At 44.9% G+C, this 16,861-nt stretch overlaps 1 protein-coding gene across 10 annotated transcripts in view; it reads left to right on the forward strand.

The window, feature by feature from the left end:
* The window catches only part of MYOCD (myocardin), a 157,723-nt gene that overhangs the window by 55,485 nt on the left and 85,377 nt on the right, over positions 1–16,861 (forward strand). For 5 of the 10 annotated variants that reach the window (XM_033962042.1, XM_033962038.1, XM_033962036.1 and 2 more), the window contains one exon: positions 6,443–6,498. The exons of the other annotated variants lie outside the window; for them this stretch is intronic. Coding sequence is in view for 4 of the 5 variants with exons in the window: in XM_033962038.1 (XP_033817929.1) it covers positions 6,443–6,498 (56 nt within the window). In the remaining variant the exon portion in view is untranslated. The remainder of the gene's footprint in view (positions 1–6,442; positions 6,499–16,861) is intronic. 10 annotated transcript variants of the gene reach the window in all.

Raw genomic sequence — 16,861 nt, forward strand, 5'->3', positions numbered from 1 at the left:
AAAATATGCAATGTATAAAAATGTAAATAAATAATAAAATAAAGCATGATTTAAAAACACATAGAAATACCCCAAAAAACTAATAAAGCATATGATGAATGACATATCAAATGACTTCATTTTGTTCTATCTTGCCTAGAAGCATTACTTGTTAAGGTACTTCCTTCAGGAATTTGGCTACTACCTTCATTTCATACTTGGGCACATATGTAAAAAATTTTTAAAGAAGGAAAGTTGGTTTAAAAGAACCAATTAATATATACATAGCTTGTACAATATGATATATTTTGTTTTCATATTATTTATATATATAAAATTGGAGGTATGTATGTGTGTATGTATGTGTGTATGTGCCGCGATCACGCAAAAACGGCTTGACCGATTTGAACGAAACTTGGTATGCAGATCCCTCACTACCTGGGATGATATGTTCTGGGGGTCACGCGGCCCACCTGCACACGTGGGCGGAGCTACAAACAGAAAATCAGATTTCACCCATTCATGTCAATGGAAAAAATGTAAAAAGCTGCCATTCTCACAGTATTTAAAAAACTGCTTGACCGATTTGAACGAAACTTGGTATGCAGATCCCTCACTACCTGGGGTGATATGTTCTGGGGGTCTCGCGGCCCACCTGCACACGTGGGCGGAGCTACAAACAGAAAATCAGATTTCACCCATTCATGTCAATGGAAAAAATGTAAAAAGCTGCCATTCTCACAGTAATTCAAAAACGGCTTGACCGATTTGAACGAAACTTGGTATGCAGATCCCTCACTACCTGGGGTGATATGTTCTGGGGGTCTCGCGGCCCACCTGCACACGTGGGCGGAGCTACAAACAGAAAATCAGATTTCACCCATTCATGTCAATGGAAAAAATGTAAACAGCTGCCATTCTTACAGTAATTCCAACTACCTGGGGTGATATGTTCTGGGGGTCTCGCAGCCTACCTGTACACGTGGGCGGAGCTACAAACAGAACATCAGATTTCACCCATTCATGTCAATGGAAAAAATGTAAAAAGCTGCCATTCTCACAGTAATTCCAACTACCTGGGGTGATATGTTCTGGGGGTCTCGCAGCCCACCTGTACACGTGGGCGGAGCTACAAACAGAACATCAGATTTCACCCATTCATGTCAATGGAAAAAATGTAAAAAGCTGCCATTCTCACACTAATTCAAAAACGGCTTGACCGCTTTGAACGAAACTTGGTATGCAGATCCCTCACTACCTGGGGTGATATGTTCTGGGGGTCTCGCGGCCCACCTGCACACGTGGGCGGAGCTACAAACAGAAAATCTTATTTCACCCATCCATGTCAATGGAAAGGATGTAAAAAGCTGCCATTCTCACAGTAATTCCAACTATAAAACACTTTATATGACACTATAACCACTAGGGACATCTTTTCTATTCTACCACGGACACCATACATATAGAGTTTGTATGTTCTAACTGTGTTTGTAACTGTTTCCTTCATGCACCCCAGTTCATAATGTTATTACATTACATGAGTACTCACATATGCTGAACTAGGCACACAGGTTCCATTCTGAATCGGGAAAAAACTGCATGGAGTTTCTTTTCAACCTGAGTTTCCACATATTGAGTTGTTTAAATCAATACTGAAACTTTTGGATGCCACTTATTCCAACAGATCTTCCTTTTCAGTTTAAGAGATTGCTAATTCCAGTGAGACTTGCATTCATTCACCACTATAAAGTATCTTTATTTGAATCCATTTACAGTGTTATTGCTATAATTAAATACCCGTGCAACGCCGGGGCATCAGCTAGTCCTCTATAAAAAAAAACCCTAAGCGCACATGCGCACTTAGGAGGCTATGATCCCTGCCGCCATGCTGTGTGCTTCCGTGACCGTGTTCAATTTGCATCACGTGTGGCGTGCGGTATGCGGCAGCTTGCGGCACATGCAGTGGTTTGAGCGGCGCCAAGACCAACGGCAAGAGGGTGTCCTTCAGCCTGGACGAAGCGGACAGGGTGCGGGTGCTGCGAGGCATCCAGCTGCTACTGCTGTATAGGGAAGTGGAGGGGGAAGGGGTGTGCTGGGGGGCAGGCAGCAATCTTGGTTTGCTTGAGAGGAGAGACAGAAGGGGGCCATGGAGAGACAGGCAGGCATGGCGTAACAGAGAGAGATAGGTAGACAGGGGGCCAGGGAGAGAGAGAGACAGACAGAAAGAAAGAAAGACAGCCAAGGGGCCAGGGAGAGACACAGACAGAAAGAATGACAGACAGGGGGCCAGAGAAACAGACAGTGGCCAAGGAGAGAAAGAAAGACAGACAGACAGAAAGCAGCCAAGGAGAGAGAGAGACAGAAAGAAAGACAGACAGCGGCCAAGGAGAGAGAGAGAGAGAGAGAGAGACAGAAAGACAGAGAGACAGTGGCCAAGGAGAGAGAGAGAGACAGAAAGAAAGAAAGACAGACAGACAGACAGAAAGCAGCCAAGGAGAGAGAGAGAAAGAAAGACAGACAGACACATCTATTCTAGCACCCGTTAATGTAACGGGCTTAAAGACTAGTAGCATTAATCATTTTTAACAGTCTTAAAGACTAGTAGCATTAATCATTTTTATGTATCATTTATGTATTTGTGGCAGGCCATTTTGGCCACAACATGTATGCGAGGAGTCTCTATTTGAATAAATAAAGTACTCTAGCACCTGGAGGTCGCCTTCACTGTCAGTTGTGGTCTCTCTGCTGTAAGAAGGTGTTTTTGCCTGTCCTTGGTACATTGGGGAAATCCTCTGCTTATTCCTAGGATAAGAAGCATAAAATCTGTTTTACTATTTGGGATCTAGCTAGGTACTTGGAAACAGGATGCTGGGCATGACGGAGCCTTCGGTCTGTCCCAGTATGGCAATTCCTATGTTCTTATGCTAACCAGCTAAGGCAACTGCATAAATAAGCAGCATAAAGCACCATCCTGTCTTTAAGCAGTTCTTTATAGCCAGTTAAGTGCTGAATATCATGCTTCTCTGTATACGTGGAAATTCAATGTCGGAGCCTAGCACTGAATTTCCAGATTTAATGCTGATTGCAGCCAGCTGAAGATCAGGGCCGCACATTTATGGCCTCTTTATGGCATGAAAGTGTCATAATAATCATTCATAATTAGTGTTTTTGGCTGACAATATACAAGTAAATTTTTTTAAAAAAAGTTTCTCACGAAATAAAATAAGTGTAGAAGAGCTGAAAAAGTCCTCAGGGGAACAGACGACATGCACATGAACCACCTCCGATAAATGTTTGGCTAAGATACTCTTAAAAATAGTTCCTCCTACGTAACTCATTCTGGTGTTGATTATCATCATATTTTATGATATTATTTGATGCTAGCCACTATGAATTTTGAAAGGCAGGGTGGCCCTGATTCTATAAACGGCGCTTAAATCGGTAGGCCCCATTTATAGAATTGCGCCTGGCGCCACCTAATTCAACTTAGGTGCCGGTAGGTGTCATAATGTATATTAGGCCGGGGCTCTCCTGGCCTAATTTGCCAACATCTAACATTTCATGCCCAAACTCCGCCCCTAACCACGCCTACATTTTGTGTAGGCGTGGCTAGATGCTGGTAGGTGCTGCACCAATTTTTCTGTGGAATTCTGTTCTTTCAATTATCATAACTAACAAAAACGAAAAAGGAAACAAAAAACAAAATGAAAACGCCTTTAAACCTCGAAGGTGCTCAGAACCAATATATGGTAAGAAAGTGACCAAACCAGGGCAGCGACCCCTGTAAGGACTTCCAAAGAGTCTATCATTGCACCATCCTCAAACGGTAGAAAGGTATTTCAATTCAATTATCATGCCATTTAAGCCAATTTAAAAATTTTAAGTTTCATGTGGAAATCAGGTAGGTGCCACTGCCTATAAACACAATTTATAGAATCAGGGCTGATGTGCGTATTCACATGAATATCTATAAAGTTCCTCTTAATACCTAACCCAAATCTATCCTGCTTTACATTTTCTGTTCTGGGAAAGAACAGTCTAGAAAGAACAGAACTTTCTTCCTTTCAGCATCACTAAAGTTTGTTTATTTTTTTTTCAGTCATTTTGGTTGAGGTGAAGGGTTCAGTTTGTACTCAAGTACCCCTCCCCCCCTACCGTCTCTCTCTTTTTTTTTTCCTTAGCTTCTGCTGTTTTTGCTGTTTTCTCCTGCTCTCTCCAATCGCCTCATGAAACAACTGGTCAACTCATGGGTTACACCACTGTGGTCACTTCTATGGAGGAGTATAAGCAGTGGACAGTATAGTAATTGCAACTTGTGCCTCTAAAGGTCTTTAAACGAGAGACTCGCCCTTTTTTTGTTTTTTGTAAGAAGCGGGAGGGTCAAGGAAGCAAAGTTTAATATTTAAAAGCATGCAAATACTACTTTACTGAAAAGACAGTGGATGCTGGAACAACTTCCTAGTGGAGGTACTAGAGACATGGACTGTGCTTGAATTCAAGAAAGCATGGGACAGTCATGTGGGATCTCTTAGGGCAGGGGTGGGCAACTCCGGTCCTCAAGGGCCAAAATCCAATGAATATGAATTGAAAGCAGCTAATGCAAATAGATCTCATGCATATTCATTGGGGAAATCCTGAAAACCCGACTGGATTCCAGCCCCTGAGGACCGGAGTTGCCTACCCCTGTCTTAGGGGAATGAAGAGCTAGCAGATGATACGGATGGGCTGAATGAATGGGCCTTATGGCCTTTATTTGTATGCTTCTATCGTTCGGGGATGGGTGAGGTGATCGTGAATTGTTGAGTTTAACCATCAAATCTCAGGGGTGGGCACTGGGCAGGGATCTGATTGAGAGGAGGGGCACAAGGCTAAAGGTTTACCTTGATCACCAAATAAATTCATATGTCCTTGGTTTTACCCCATTTCACATATGAGAGTCTAGACCTGGTGTTTTTGGGAAACTGGAAGTACAAATGTATTATTGCAATAAGAGTATAGCAAGGACTGCATTTGCCTTCTGTTATGATAGGGTGTTTTCTGGGCTCCTTAGCTCCTCCAGTGCTGTATCTGACCACCTTCTTTTCCAAACCAGTACCCATAGGCCTGTCTGAGGGAGAAATAAACTGCCTTTATCAAAGCAAACCTGCACCAATAATCACAGAAAAATTGCATGCGTAATTTTACTTTCATTATTATCCTTTCAAAAATAAGCCACAGACATATGTGCCTGCTTTATCTGTAGGTAACTTGTAAGGCCAAAAATGCAATGCAGGTAGTTTGAATAATCAAACCTCTGCATGTTATTCTCTCCTATCCCTGTCCCTGGAAATGATTCAGAACGTAATGGACAAACTTACATGTATTGTAGAACAAGTTGGATAATTTAACCTGATTTGTGCATGAGCAATTTTCATACCCCTATTTGTAATGTAATGTAATGTAATGTAATTTATTTCTTATATACCGCTACATCCGTTAGGTTCTAAGCGGTTTACAGAAAATATACATTAAGATTAGAAATAAGAAAGGTACTTGAAAAATTCCCTTACTGTCCCGAAGGCTCACAATCTAACTAAAGTACCTGGAGGGTAATAGAGAAGTGAAAAGTAGAGTTAGAGGAAAAATAAAAATAAAATAAACATTTTAACAAGACAGCATTGATCTAAATACTTTGGAAGGTAGAAGAGAGGAGAGAAAGGAATAGAAGCAGAAGGGGGAGCCGTTGAACAGTAGAATTCTGGAGAAATTTAAATGATAGAAATAGAACAAAACAAAGACAAAAGGCAAAACAATAGATAAGATTAAAGATAAATCATAAGCTGGAAAGAAAAATAAAATAAAACTTTGTCTTCAATCCACGGTGGATATTTGGTGGATAAAATGCTGTTTTTACTTACAGAAATAGCTTTGTGATCTGCCTTTAAAGGAAACAGGGAGAGTGTGGCATAGTGGTTAAAGCTACAGCCTCAGCTCCCTGAGGTTATGGGTTCAAACCCGTGCTGCTCCTTGTGACCCTGGGCAAGTCACTTAATCCCCCCATTGCCTCAGGTACATTACATAGATTGTGAGCACCCCGGGCAAGTCACTTAATCCCTCCATTACCCCAGGTATATTAGATAAAGTGTGAGTCCACTGGGACAGACAGGGAAAAATGCTTGAGTACCTGAATAAATTCATGTAAACCATTCTGAGCTGCCTTGGGAGAATGGTATAGAACATTTGAATAAATAACTAGGAAGCTAGCACTTCTGTGGCCTCATTGCATCTATGGAATTGTAGTTCCTTCTTCCCTAAATGAAGAAAGGGAAAATCCAGAACTGGCTTTGACCTAAAATCATTTAGAAATCCTGCTGATTCAGAGCAAGCATTCCACAAGCGACTCAGGAACGTTCTGGTCTTTAAACATCCCCTGACTGATTTTTTCCAACTAATCATCCTGCTTTTCCTGTGTTTGTGATTCTAGCACTGAAGAGTCCAGGGGTGTTCCATGAACAAAGGAAAAGTTTGGAGAGAGCCAAGGTAACTTGCACTGATATCTAAACCCCTTCCATGATTGTTGAATATAACTAAGGATCATTTCTAGGGCTACCCGATATTTAAAAGGAGGAGCGTGTGGCGCAGTGGCTGGATCTACAGCCTCAGCACCCTGGGGTTGTGGGTTCAAACCCCGCACTGCTCCTTGTGACCCTGGGCAAGTCACTTAATCCTCCATAGCCCCAGGGACGTTAGATAGATTGTGAGCCCACCGGGACAGAGAGGGAAAATGCTTGAGTACCTGATTGTAAAAAAATGCTTAGATAACCTTGATAGGCGGTATATAAAATCCTAATAAACTTGAAACTATATCCCACCCTTACCCAGGGCGGGTTACAAAATTGCATACAAAATCAACAATAAATAAACAAACAATGCAAGACGCTATTAAGAACTCAAAGCAAAAATACAATCTATAAAATAAATAGGCGACCAGCACCTTACTGTCATCATCTCTTCCTTATTCACATCACAGTCTTATATCCCTGTATTCCATTTGGCAAAAAAGTTGCCGTTTAAAGCAATCGTTTAAAATTCTGTTGCCGAAGAATGTACTCGGGGAGACTGTTCCATTTCCTAGGCCCTGTATAATGGAATATGCTACCACAGGAAGCCTGACTCCATTCCAGCTTTTCGCACTGGAAGGTGAATTTCTGGTTTTCTTAGATAAACTGGAATGACAAGCCCACAGACCCTTAATGGCACAACCAGGACTGACCCTTTCTCTTTATACAATCGCAAACGAAACGAACCTGTGTGACTTGGCTGAAAAACTTTTCAAAGCCGAGTAATGTACATTTATATATGAAACCCTCAGAGTCCTGCGCTGTTCGGTGTGATTACTGAAACAGCATGGCAGGTAAGCAGTTTTCTTTCATTGGGCATTCATATTTTTGAACGTGTTTTGCATTTTTTATTAATAACCTCTTTTTTTGTGTTCTTTAGTCGAAAAGCACTGTATTATATGCAACTTAGCAAATAAAAATAACTAGCGACACTTATCTTTGGTTGACTGCTTGTGTGTCAGAAACGCTCAGCCGGTACACATAAAGCCCGACGGGACCCGTTTCGCCGATTAAGGCTTTTTCAAGGGTCAAGCTATTTGTGCACAGCTATACCCGTGTTTAACAGGTCAAAAATGGCGAAACAGGTCCCGTCGGGCTTTATGTGAGCGTTTCTGACTCACAAGCAGTCAACCAAAGATAAGTGTCGCTAGTTATTTTTATTTGCTTAGTTGCATATAATACAGTACTTTTCGACTAAAGAACGCAAAAAAAAGAGGTTATTAATAAAAAATGCAAAAAACGTTCAAAACTATGAATGCCCAATGAAAGAAAACTGCTTACCTGCCATGCTGTTTCAGTAATCACACCGAACAGCGCAGGACTCTGCGGGTTTCATATATAAATGTACATTACTTGGCTTTGAAAAGTTTTTCAGCCAAGTCACACAAGTTCGTTTCATTTGTGATTGTATTAAGTGGGAACTTGTTACCATTACTTACGCAGTAGTCTTTCTCTTTATGACATCGATCCAGCTATTACCTCTAGCAAATTATTTCAGAAACACTGTAAGTCCCAGGGCTGCTAAATTACCCATTTCCAAGATGGAGACTTTTTGGCAGTCTTGGATTTTTTTACCCATTGAAAGCAATGCAGGTCCCATAATAAATCGGGATAGGGTGGTCTCCAATCCAAGACTGATCATACAACCTCCCTCTTGGAATCTGACCATCCCACAGAACATATACCGTTACAGATACCTGCAAACCTTTGTGGCTGCCCCAGCATTTAACCCCATGCCCCATCCTGGCTCAGGAATTCTACTTCTCCCATCCTTCTTCCTGCACTCTCTTCATTTCCTGCTCCAGGTACTTTCCCTACCCTCACCTCCAAGACTCACTTTCTCTCTCTCTCTTCTCGCCTATGGCTATTCAGTTTCAGTTGCTCCTGTGATAGTGCTCCACCTACCATGTGTCTGTCCTTCACCAGTGGGTGCCCATCTGTGCTAACAGGCATGTGCACTCGCCACTCTGCCAACAGAGTCAATCTGTCCTACTGCTATTATATACAAGGATACTGCATATAATATAATACTGACTTATATAGGAAAATCAGTCCTACAGGTCTGTACATAGAATAATAGAAACCTAGAACTGCTTCAGGTTTATCCTGATGACTTGGAGTTCTTCAATAGCTCTACTTAAAGCAGGGGTGTCCATCCTCGGCCCTCGTCAGGTTGGGTTTTCAGGATTTCCCAAATGAATTTGCATGAGATCTAGGGAAGGGGTAAAACGCGGACCTCACGGACCTGACGGACCTCGCGGATCTAACCCGCACGGCCTTAAAAAATCTGCGGTCCGTGTCAGTGCCACTTGTAGTTTCAGTCTCTGACAGACCTCGATGAGATTTTAGCACTGACGGATCCGTCTCAGCATAGGGAGGGAAAAGTATTAGGATCCGTCAGCGCTAAAATCTCATCGAGGTCTTGAGGCCCGCGCTTTACCCCTTCCCCAAGAAAGGCAGAGCAGAGGGGTACATCGAGCAATTCAGAGGAAGGAAAGCAGCCGAGGCTCTGCCTCATGCCTACGATCCTCAGACTGAACCCCAGCAGCTCCCAGCAACGTTTGGAGACTTCTTTTCCATAACGCAAGTCAAAAACCTATGTCCCCGCTCTCTTGGCTTCTGCTCTGCCGCTCCAGCACTAGTCTCTGGCTCTGACAGACTTCAATGAGATTTTAGCGCTGACGGATCCTAATACTTTTCCCTCCCTATGCTGAGACGGATCCGTCAGCGCTAAAATCTCTTCGAGGTCTGTCAGAGACAGAGACTAGTGCTGGAGCGGCAGAGCAGAAGCCAAGAGAGCGGGGACATAGGTTTCGGACTTGCATTATGGAAAAGAAGTCTTCAAACATTGCTGGGTGCTGCCGGGGTTCAGTCTGAGGATTAGTGACCAGGTCGGTGGCGACTCACAGCATGTCCCCTGCGGGAAGGCAGAGTGGGGCTCACAGGTGCAGGTTGTGCCGGATGAGGAGATCAGGTCGTTCCTTCTGCTCCCCTCCTTGGAGTGTGCAATGCGGGCCGTGCACGTGGACCCAGAGGCGCAGGTGCAGCGCGGTGCCGGCTCTGCCACCACTCAGGTGCACTGAAAGTGAAACGGGGTTCCTGGGCAACTGAGCGCAGTCTCCTGGCGGCCGCAGCCTCAGCAGCCACCAGTCCTCCTCCCAGCTTGTGTCCAGAACCTTTCTGGCACTGCGAATTTCATTAAGTACAGTCCGCCCCCAGCGAGAGGTTGAGCACCACTTCGGCCTTGAGGCCTGAAAAGTACAGGTCCAGGGCACTGCCGCCACCCAGCAGCAAGGGGATGCAAAGGCAGGCGAGGTGGAATAGTGGCAGCCCCTCTTCCATGCTTCCAGCACCTCAGCTGGACAGGGGGATCAGGGAAGAGGTGCTGCTGGACAGGGGGGGAGGTAACAGGAAGGGAGGCCTACTGCTGGACAAGGGGAGCAGGGAAGAGGTGCTGCTAGACAGGGAGGGAGGTAAAAGGAAGGGAGAAGGCCTACTGCTGGACAGGGGGAGCAGGCAAGGGGTGGTTGTAGACAGCCAAGGAAAGAGAGAAACAGAAAGAAAGGCAAACAGAAAGCGGTCAAGGAGAGAGAGAGAAAGAAAGACAGACACACACATGGCGGGACAGATAGTGGCATAGCAAGGATAGGAGGTGTCTGGGGTGGTGGTGCCCCTCCCTGTGCTATCCTTTCCATCTCCCGCTCCTTCCATGCCATCCCCCCATTCCTTTTGCCCCCCCCTCCCCGTGCTACACTCACACCCTCCCTTCCTAGCCCTAAACATCTTTAAATCTTCGTCAGCATGAGCAGCTTCTTCAGCCTGCTGTTTGTACCAGCGTTGGCTTTCCCTCTGATGTTGCTTCCTGGCTGTGCGACCTGGAAGTGATTTCAGAGGGAGCTAGGCTGGCACAAGCAGCAGGCCAGAGTAGTTGCTCATGAAGATATAAAGAGGTGCGGGGGGCAGGGAAGAGAGGGCACGAGCTTGGCATGGGGAGGCGGAGAGGTACCAGCGCCCCCAACAATACAGCACCCAGGATGGTCTGCCCCCTGCCCTCTCTTACTATACCACTGGGGGTAGAGTTGTCCTATGTGGTTTGGGAGGTGTCTTGAGCTGAATAAAGCTTGGATGAAGACTAATCTACTTATTCTATAATTTTGTGTGCTTTTCTATAAACTGCACATACCCTTTGTGGAATATCACTCAGTACTGATTCCTGCGCCCAGCTCTGGGTGCCAGGCTTGCAGTGGGGATATTTTAAACCCCAACTGACTGGGTCTGCCTCAAGGACTGGGTTGAAAACCTCTGGTTTATTCATTTACATGAATGAATGATTAAGGCTCTCTTTTACTAAACCACAGTAGAGGCTTCTATCGCGACCCGGGGCGCTAAATGCCCCAATGCTCATAGGGATTCTATGAGCGTCAAAGCTGTGTTGGAGCATTTAGTGCTCCGGGCTGTGGTAGAAACTTCCTCCATGGCTTAGTAAAAGGAGGGGGGGGGAAGGATAAGAGCAACTTGGTCTCCTTTTTTTTTTTTTTTTTTCTGTATAAGACTTTGTTGTTCCTCCTACCCCTGGGGACAAACGCTTACAGGATCTCAAAGGAGAAACAAATCTAAGCAGTGACAGATCTGGGTTGCTCATGCAAAAGCTGCTTTTCTGAATAATTTTTTAGAAACAAAATCCAACAGGCAGATACTACAAATCATTCCAAATTAGCCTGGATACACCTCAACTATGGTATCCTCAGACTGAAGGAAAATAGGGACTGGTAGTATGTTGACTCACTGAACCCCAGTTTCATTCCTTCTCTGGAAGACTGAAGTTGTTTCTCCACTGGAGGTTAGGATAGGCGCCTCATCATGGGATATCAAATTGTTTCTTTCTGGACCCAAGCTAACTTCTCCACTAGACTGGCTCAAATCCTTAGGCAGACTTTCCTTCTGTCTTCTCCCTACAGTAGGGAATTATTATAGAATAATTCCAGCAGCGCCTTAACATCCTCATTGGCTACTGCTTGTCCTGGATCGGTAGGCCTGGAATGTTGCTGCTCCTTGGGATTCTAGAATCTTGCTACTCTGTGGATTATGCATGGAATGTTGCTACTATTTGGGGTTCCGGAATCTTGCTTACTCTGAGATAATGGAATGTTGCTACTCTTTGTGGATTCTGCATGGAATGTTGCTACTATTTGGGGTTCCGGAATCTTGCTTACTCTGAGATAATGGAATGTTGCTACTCTTTGTGGAATCTGCATGGAATGTTGCTACTATTTGGGGTTCCAGAATCTTGCTTACTCTGAGGTAATGGAATGTTGCTACTCTTTGTGGATTCTGCATGGAATGTTGCTACTATTTGAGGTTCCGGAATCTTGCTTACTCTGAGATAATGGAATGTTGCTATTCTTTGTGGATTCTGCATGGAATGTTGCTACTATTTGGGGTTCCAGAATCTTGCTTACTCTGAGGTAATGGAATGTTGCTACTCTTTGTGGATTCTGCATGGAATGTTGCTACTATTTGGGGTTCCGGAATCTTGCTTACTCTGAGATAATGGAATGTTGCTACTCTTTGTGGATTCTGCATGGAATGTTGCTACTATTTGGGGTTCCGGAATCTTGCTTACTCTGAGATAATGGAATGTTGCTACTCTTTGTGGATTCTGCATGGAATGTTGCTACTATTTGGGGTTCCGGAATCTTGCTTACTCTGAGATAATGGAATGTTGCTATTCTTTGTGGATTCTGCATGGAATGTTGCTACTATTTGGGGTTCCGGAATCTTGCTTACTCTGAGATAATGGAATGTTGCTACTCCTTGGGTTTTGGCCAGGTACTAGTGACCTGGATTGGCCACCGTGAGAACGGGCTACTGGGCTTGATGGACCATTGGTCTGACCCAGTAAGGCTATTCTTATGTTCTTATCCTCAGATTCTTGTGGGTCTTCATCACAATTTGTAGGCTATTTTGGATCTTAGGGGCATGCAGCTTTTGCCTGAATACTTCCTCTGAGCCCTAATAAATATCGGAAGGGTAGAGAAGAAAAGATTGCTGCATTTGTGTTTAGGAACTTGAGCAGAATGGATGTCACAGCCCTCTGTGCTAATTTAAAGTAACAGCTGTCAGCACAATGATATCTGCGCCTTCCACTCTTCAGCAAACACTGCGATTCCTGGGGATGCTGGAGAGTGTCCCTGGCAGTACAATATTATCCCCAGCACACGCTGGTCCCCAAATGTCACTAATGCAATGCATAAGAAGGTCAGATAAGATAACTAGGGCAGGATTTAGGAGGTACTCATGCAGTTAGCATGGGGAGAGAGCCTCATCAGATCAAGCTAGTAAATACCTTTCAGTAGAATAATCTAATTTCTTTTCCAGGACTCAAAACGTGCCTCTCCCTTTTTCTGACACAGTTTCACCTACCTCGTATGGGCAGCTCTGTATCTTGTTTGCGTACGTGTATACTGTATATTTCAAACTGCTTTATTGCAAAGACACGTTTCACAGCTTTTTTTTTTTTTTTTTTTAATTCTTCTCCATTTAGGGCTCCTTTTACTAAGGTGCGCTAGCGGTTTTAGCGCACGCGTAGTGCTAATGCCTCCATAGAGCTTGCGTTAGTATTTTTCGTTTAGCGCATGGTTAGCGCGCGCTAAAAACGCTAGCGCACCTTAGTAAAAGGAGCCCTTAATATTTTATAAAGCTAGACATGGATGTTATAAAAGCCATTCTATAATAGGACATCTGCTGTGAGAAGTGGCCTAGTGGTAGAGCTACTGCTCAGCACCCTGAGGTTGTGGGATCAAATCCCTGCTCCTTGTGACCCTGGGCAAATCACTTAATCCTTTATTGCCCCAGGTACAAAGTGCCTGTCCATATGTAAACTGCTTTGATTGTGTAACCACAAAAAGGTGGTATATAAGTTCCATTTCTCCTTATACTTGAACTTTGTGTGTGGTAATATACAGAATACTAGTGCACATTTAAATGGTATTCTGTCATAGCATGTGAAAGTAGCATAACAGGTAAATGCAAGGGAGGTACATGAGTAGGGTTATCAGATGTCCGGATTTCCCCTGCCATGTCCCTCAAAATCGTCGTCAGGCAGCAGGGCAACGCAATGATGTCATGAGCACATGCATGCCAGTGACGTCATCACATCGCATGCACACGTGCCCTCCTGCCTGACCAGAGCAGGCAGCAGGGGGTGGGGCTGGGGCGGGACTAGGGCATGAAGGGGCGTGGGTGGTTGGAACTGGGCGGGCCTAGAGTGGGTCTAAGGCACAGGTGTCAAAGTCGGTCCTCGAGGGCCAGAATCCAGTCGGGTTTTCAGGATTTCCCCAATGAATCTGCATGAGATCTATTTGCATGCACTGCTTTCAATGCATATTCATTGGGGAAATCCTGAAAACCCGACTGGATTCCGGCCCTCGAGGAGGGACTTTGACACCCCTGGTCTAAGGGATCCAGATTTTCCGAACGGAAAATCTGGTAACCCTATACGTGGGGAGGCCTCTGCTTTCCTGCCCTGCTTTTAACATTGATTGGAGGACCAGATGACTGAGAACCAGGCGAGCCAGGTTCAAATCCCACTGCAGCTCCTTGTCACTCTGGACAAGTCACTTAACCCAACATTGCCCCAGGTACAAAATAAGTACCTGTGTATAATATGTAAATTGCTTTGTTTGTAACCACCAGAAAGGCAGTATATTAAATTCTTTTTCCAATGTGGCTACCCAGTGACGTAGTAAGGGGGGGCGGTCTGCCCTGGGAATTGTCTTAGTGGGGGCACCAGTACCTGTCCTCCTCTCTGCTCCCCCCCCCGCTCCTTTCCCGCCCACCACCACTACCACCCCACGCACACCCCTTCCCTTCCTCCGCTCCTCGTTAATGTCCCGAGCGCGAGCAGCAACCCCAACTCGCTGATCGTGCCAGCATCGGCTCTTCCCCTGACATCACTTCCTGGACCCGCGCTCGTGAAGTGATGTCAGAGGAAGAGTCGACGCTGGCGCGAGCAGCAGATTGGGGTTGCTGCACGTGCTGGGAACATTAAAGAGGTGCGGGGAAAGGAAAGGGGCAGGGAAGGAACAGATGGGGGGAGAGCAGCGAAGAGGGCGGGGTTTGTAGGCTGCCTGGTACTGCATTTGTTGATACTGGCACTACACAGTGGCTTACAGTAAATCCCGAGCACCTATTATACCTCAAATGCCCTTACATCGTTAAGAGATTTTACAGTTAACGAATCGAATCATGTCTTTCCTGCCAAACTAGGAGAGAATTCTCTACCCTCACAGCTTCTAGCACTAGTAAACTACCTTCACTTCTCAGCACATTTCACCTCTGTTGAACTCGATCTTTTTGCCATTTTTTTCGGCTTCCCTTTTTCCTGTATGCTACTGTCTCCCCGTTCTCACCCTTTCGTTATGTTCTTAGTCCACACATTGAATTACATTTTTTTTCATCTTTATTGATTTTCAAACTTCAACAGTGCAATATAATTAATTGAACATAAAATACTGCATAAAACGCACTATTAACTACACAAGTAATACATAAAACAATCATTTTCTCCCACCCTCCTCCCAATTGAATGACATCTTTAGATTTCAAATGCTATGCTTACGCTGATGACACCCAGATCTTTTTCTCTACTGCTGGTCTTATCACATCTGTCAAATGTTTCTTGGGGGGGGGGGCTAATTTTGTAACAGGACATCTATATGGAAAGTTCACAAAGGTGACTTGATTTGATTTAATAACTTTATATACCACTTAACGCCCAAAAAATATTTTCAAGTGGTTTACAATAAAAACAGCAAAATACAATTTTCTGCTGGGTTTGCGGACATCTTGCCCAAAACGGCCAATCTCAGACTTGGAGGTCCTATTGAAAACGCCCATCACCTGTATGCTTAGATATTAGCTCACAGATTTCAGGGTACCTAATTTCAGTACCCCCATATAGAATTGCCCCTATATAGAAAGAAGTTCATCCTACAAAGGGCTGCTTACAATGGGGGACTCTTTAACTCAACTAAATCAATAAACATGTAGAAACGAATGCTATGACCTTTTCATGTGCAGGAGTAAAATTGTGGAAAGGTCTTGTTGGCCAAATTCAGAAATGTGGTGATAGAAGTTCATTAAGGAAACTGCTAAAAATGCAATTATTTGTTGATGCATTTCTTTGAGCATTTGACCTAATTATAAGGATTGAATCTTTCTGCCTTTGCTTTTATCTGTTCTGAATTATTTCAATATCTTATGTATGTAACTTTATTGTAAACCATTTTGGAATAAAATGGTATAGAAATTTTAAAAATAAATAAATCACTCTCTTCTAGACAGGTAGAGGGAATCGCTGCCAACATATATCAGTGGGGAAAAAAGACCTCAGTGAATACTGTGCTCAATTACCGCATTTTCACTCATATACCGCACACCTGTGTAAAACGCGCACACGGATATAGCGCATGGGAAACTGTAATTTATGTAAAGAAATTTTTATATACCGCGCACACCCGTATACCGCGCATGCCGCCCCAACTCTCCCGTCACCGCCCGACTCTCCTTTCGCCCGCCCCGACTCTCCTCTCCCCCTTGAAGTCCTGTCCCCACCCTGAAAGCCTGATGCCCCCCCAATGTCCGATTCACCCCCCCGCAGGACCGCTCGCATCCCCACAGCCTCCCCATGCCCCCCCCCCCATTATGGAGAACCTCCTACCGTTGTCCTGCTGCTTCCTCTGCCGGCGGTCCCGGCCCTTCTGTGAGCCCTGCATCTGCGCTGCTTCCTCTTCCGGCGGTCCCGCCCTTTCTCTGACATCAGAGAAAGGGCGGGACCGCCGGAAGAGGAAGCAGCGAAGACGCAGGGCTCACAGAAGGGCCGGGATCGCCGGCAGAGGAAGCAGCAGGACAACGGTAGGAGCTTCTCCATGATGGGGGTGGGGTGGGGAGGCTGTTGGGGTGCGAGCGGTCCTTCGAGGTGGGGGTGCGGATGCGGGTGCGAGTGCAAGTGATCCTTCGGGGTGGGGGTGCGAGCGGTCGTGCGGGGTGAATTGGACGTCGGGGGGGGATTTATGTAAAAAAAAGTTGTAAAATGCACTCACGCGTATAACGCACATGGTTATGCACGGTTTGTAAAATCGTGTATAACGCGCGCGTTATATGCGTGAAAATACGGTACTAACAGCATTAGCTCCAAACCCAATAAGCACAACTTAATCATTGGTCATAACCCCCCCCCCAACAATAATTATCAGTACATACAATCCCAAACCAACTCTGGA

The sequence above is a fragment of the Geotrypetes seraphini genome, chromosome 10, assembly GCF_902459505.1.
Source record: "Geotrypetes seraphini chromosome 10, aGeoSer1.1, whole genome shotgun sequence".
Classification (NCBI taxonomy): Eukaryota; Metazoa; Chordata; class Amphibia; order Gymnophiona; family Dermophiidae; genus Geotrypetes; species Geotrypetes seraphini.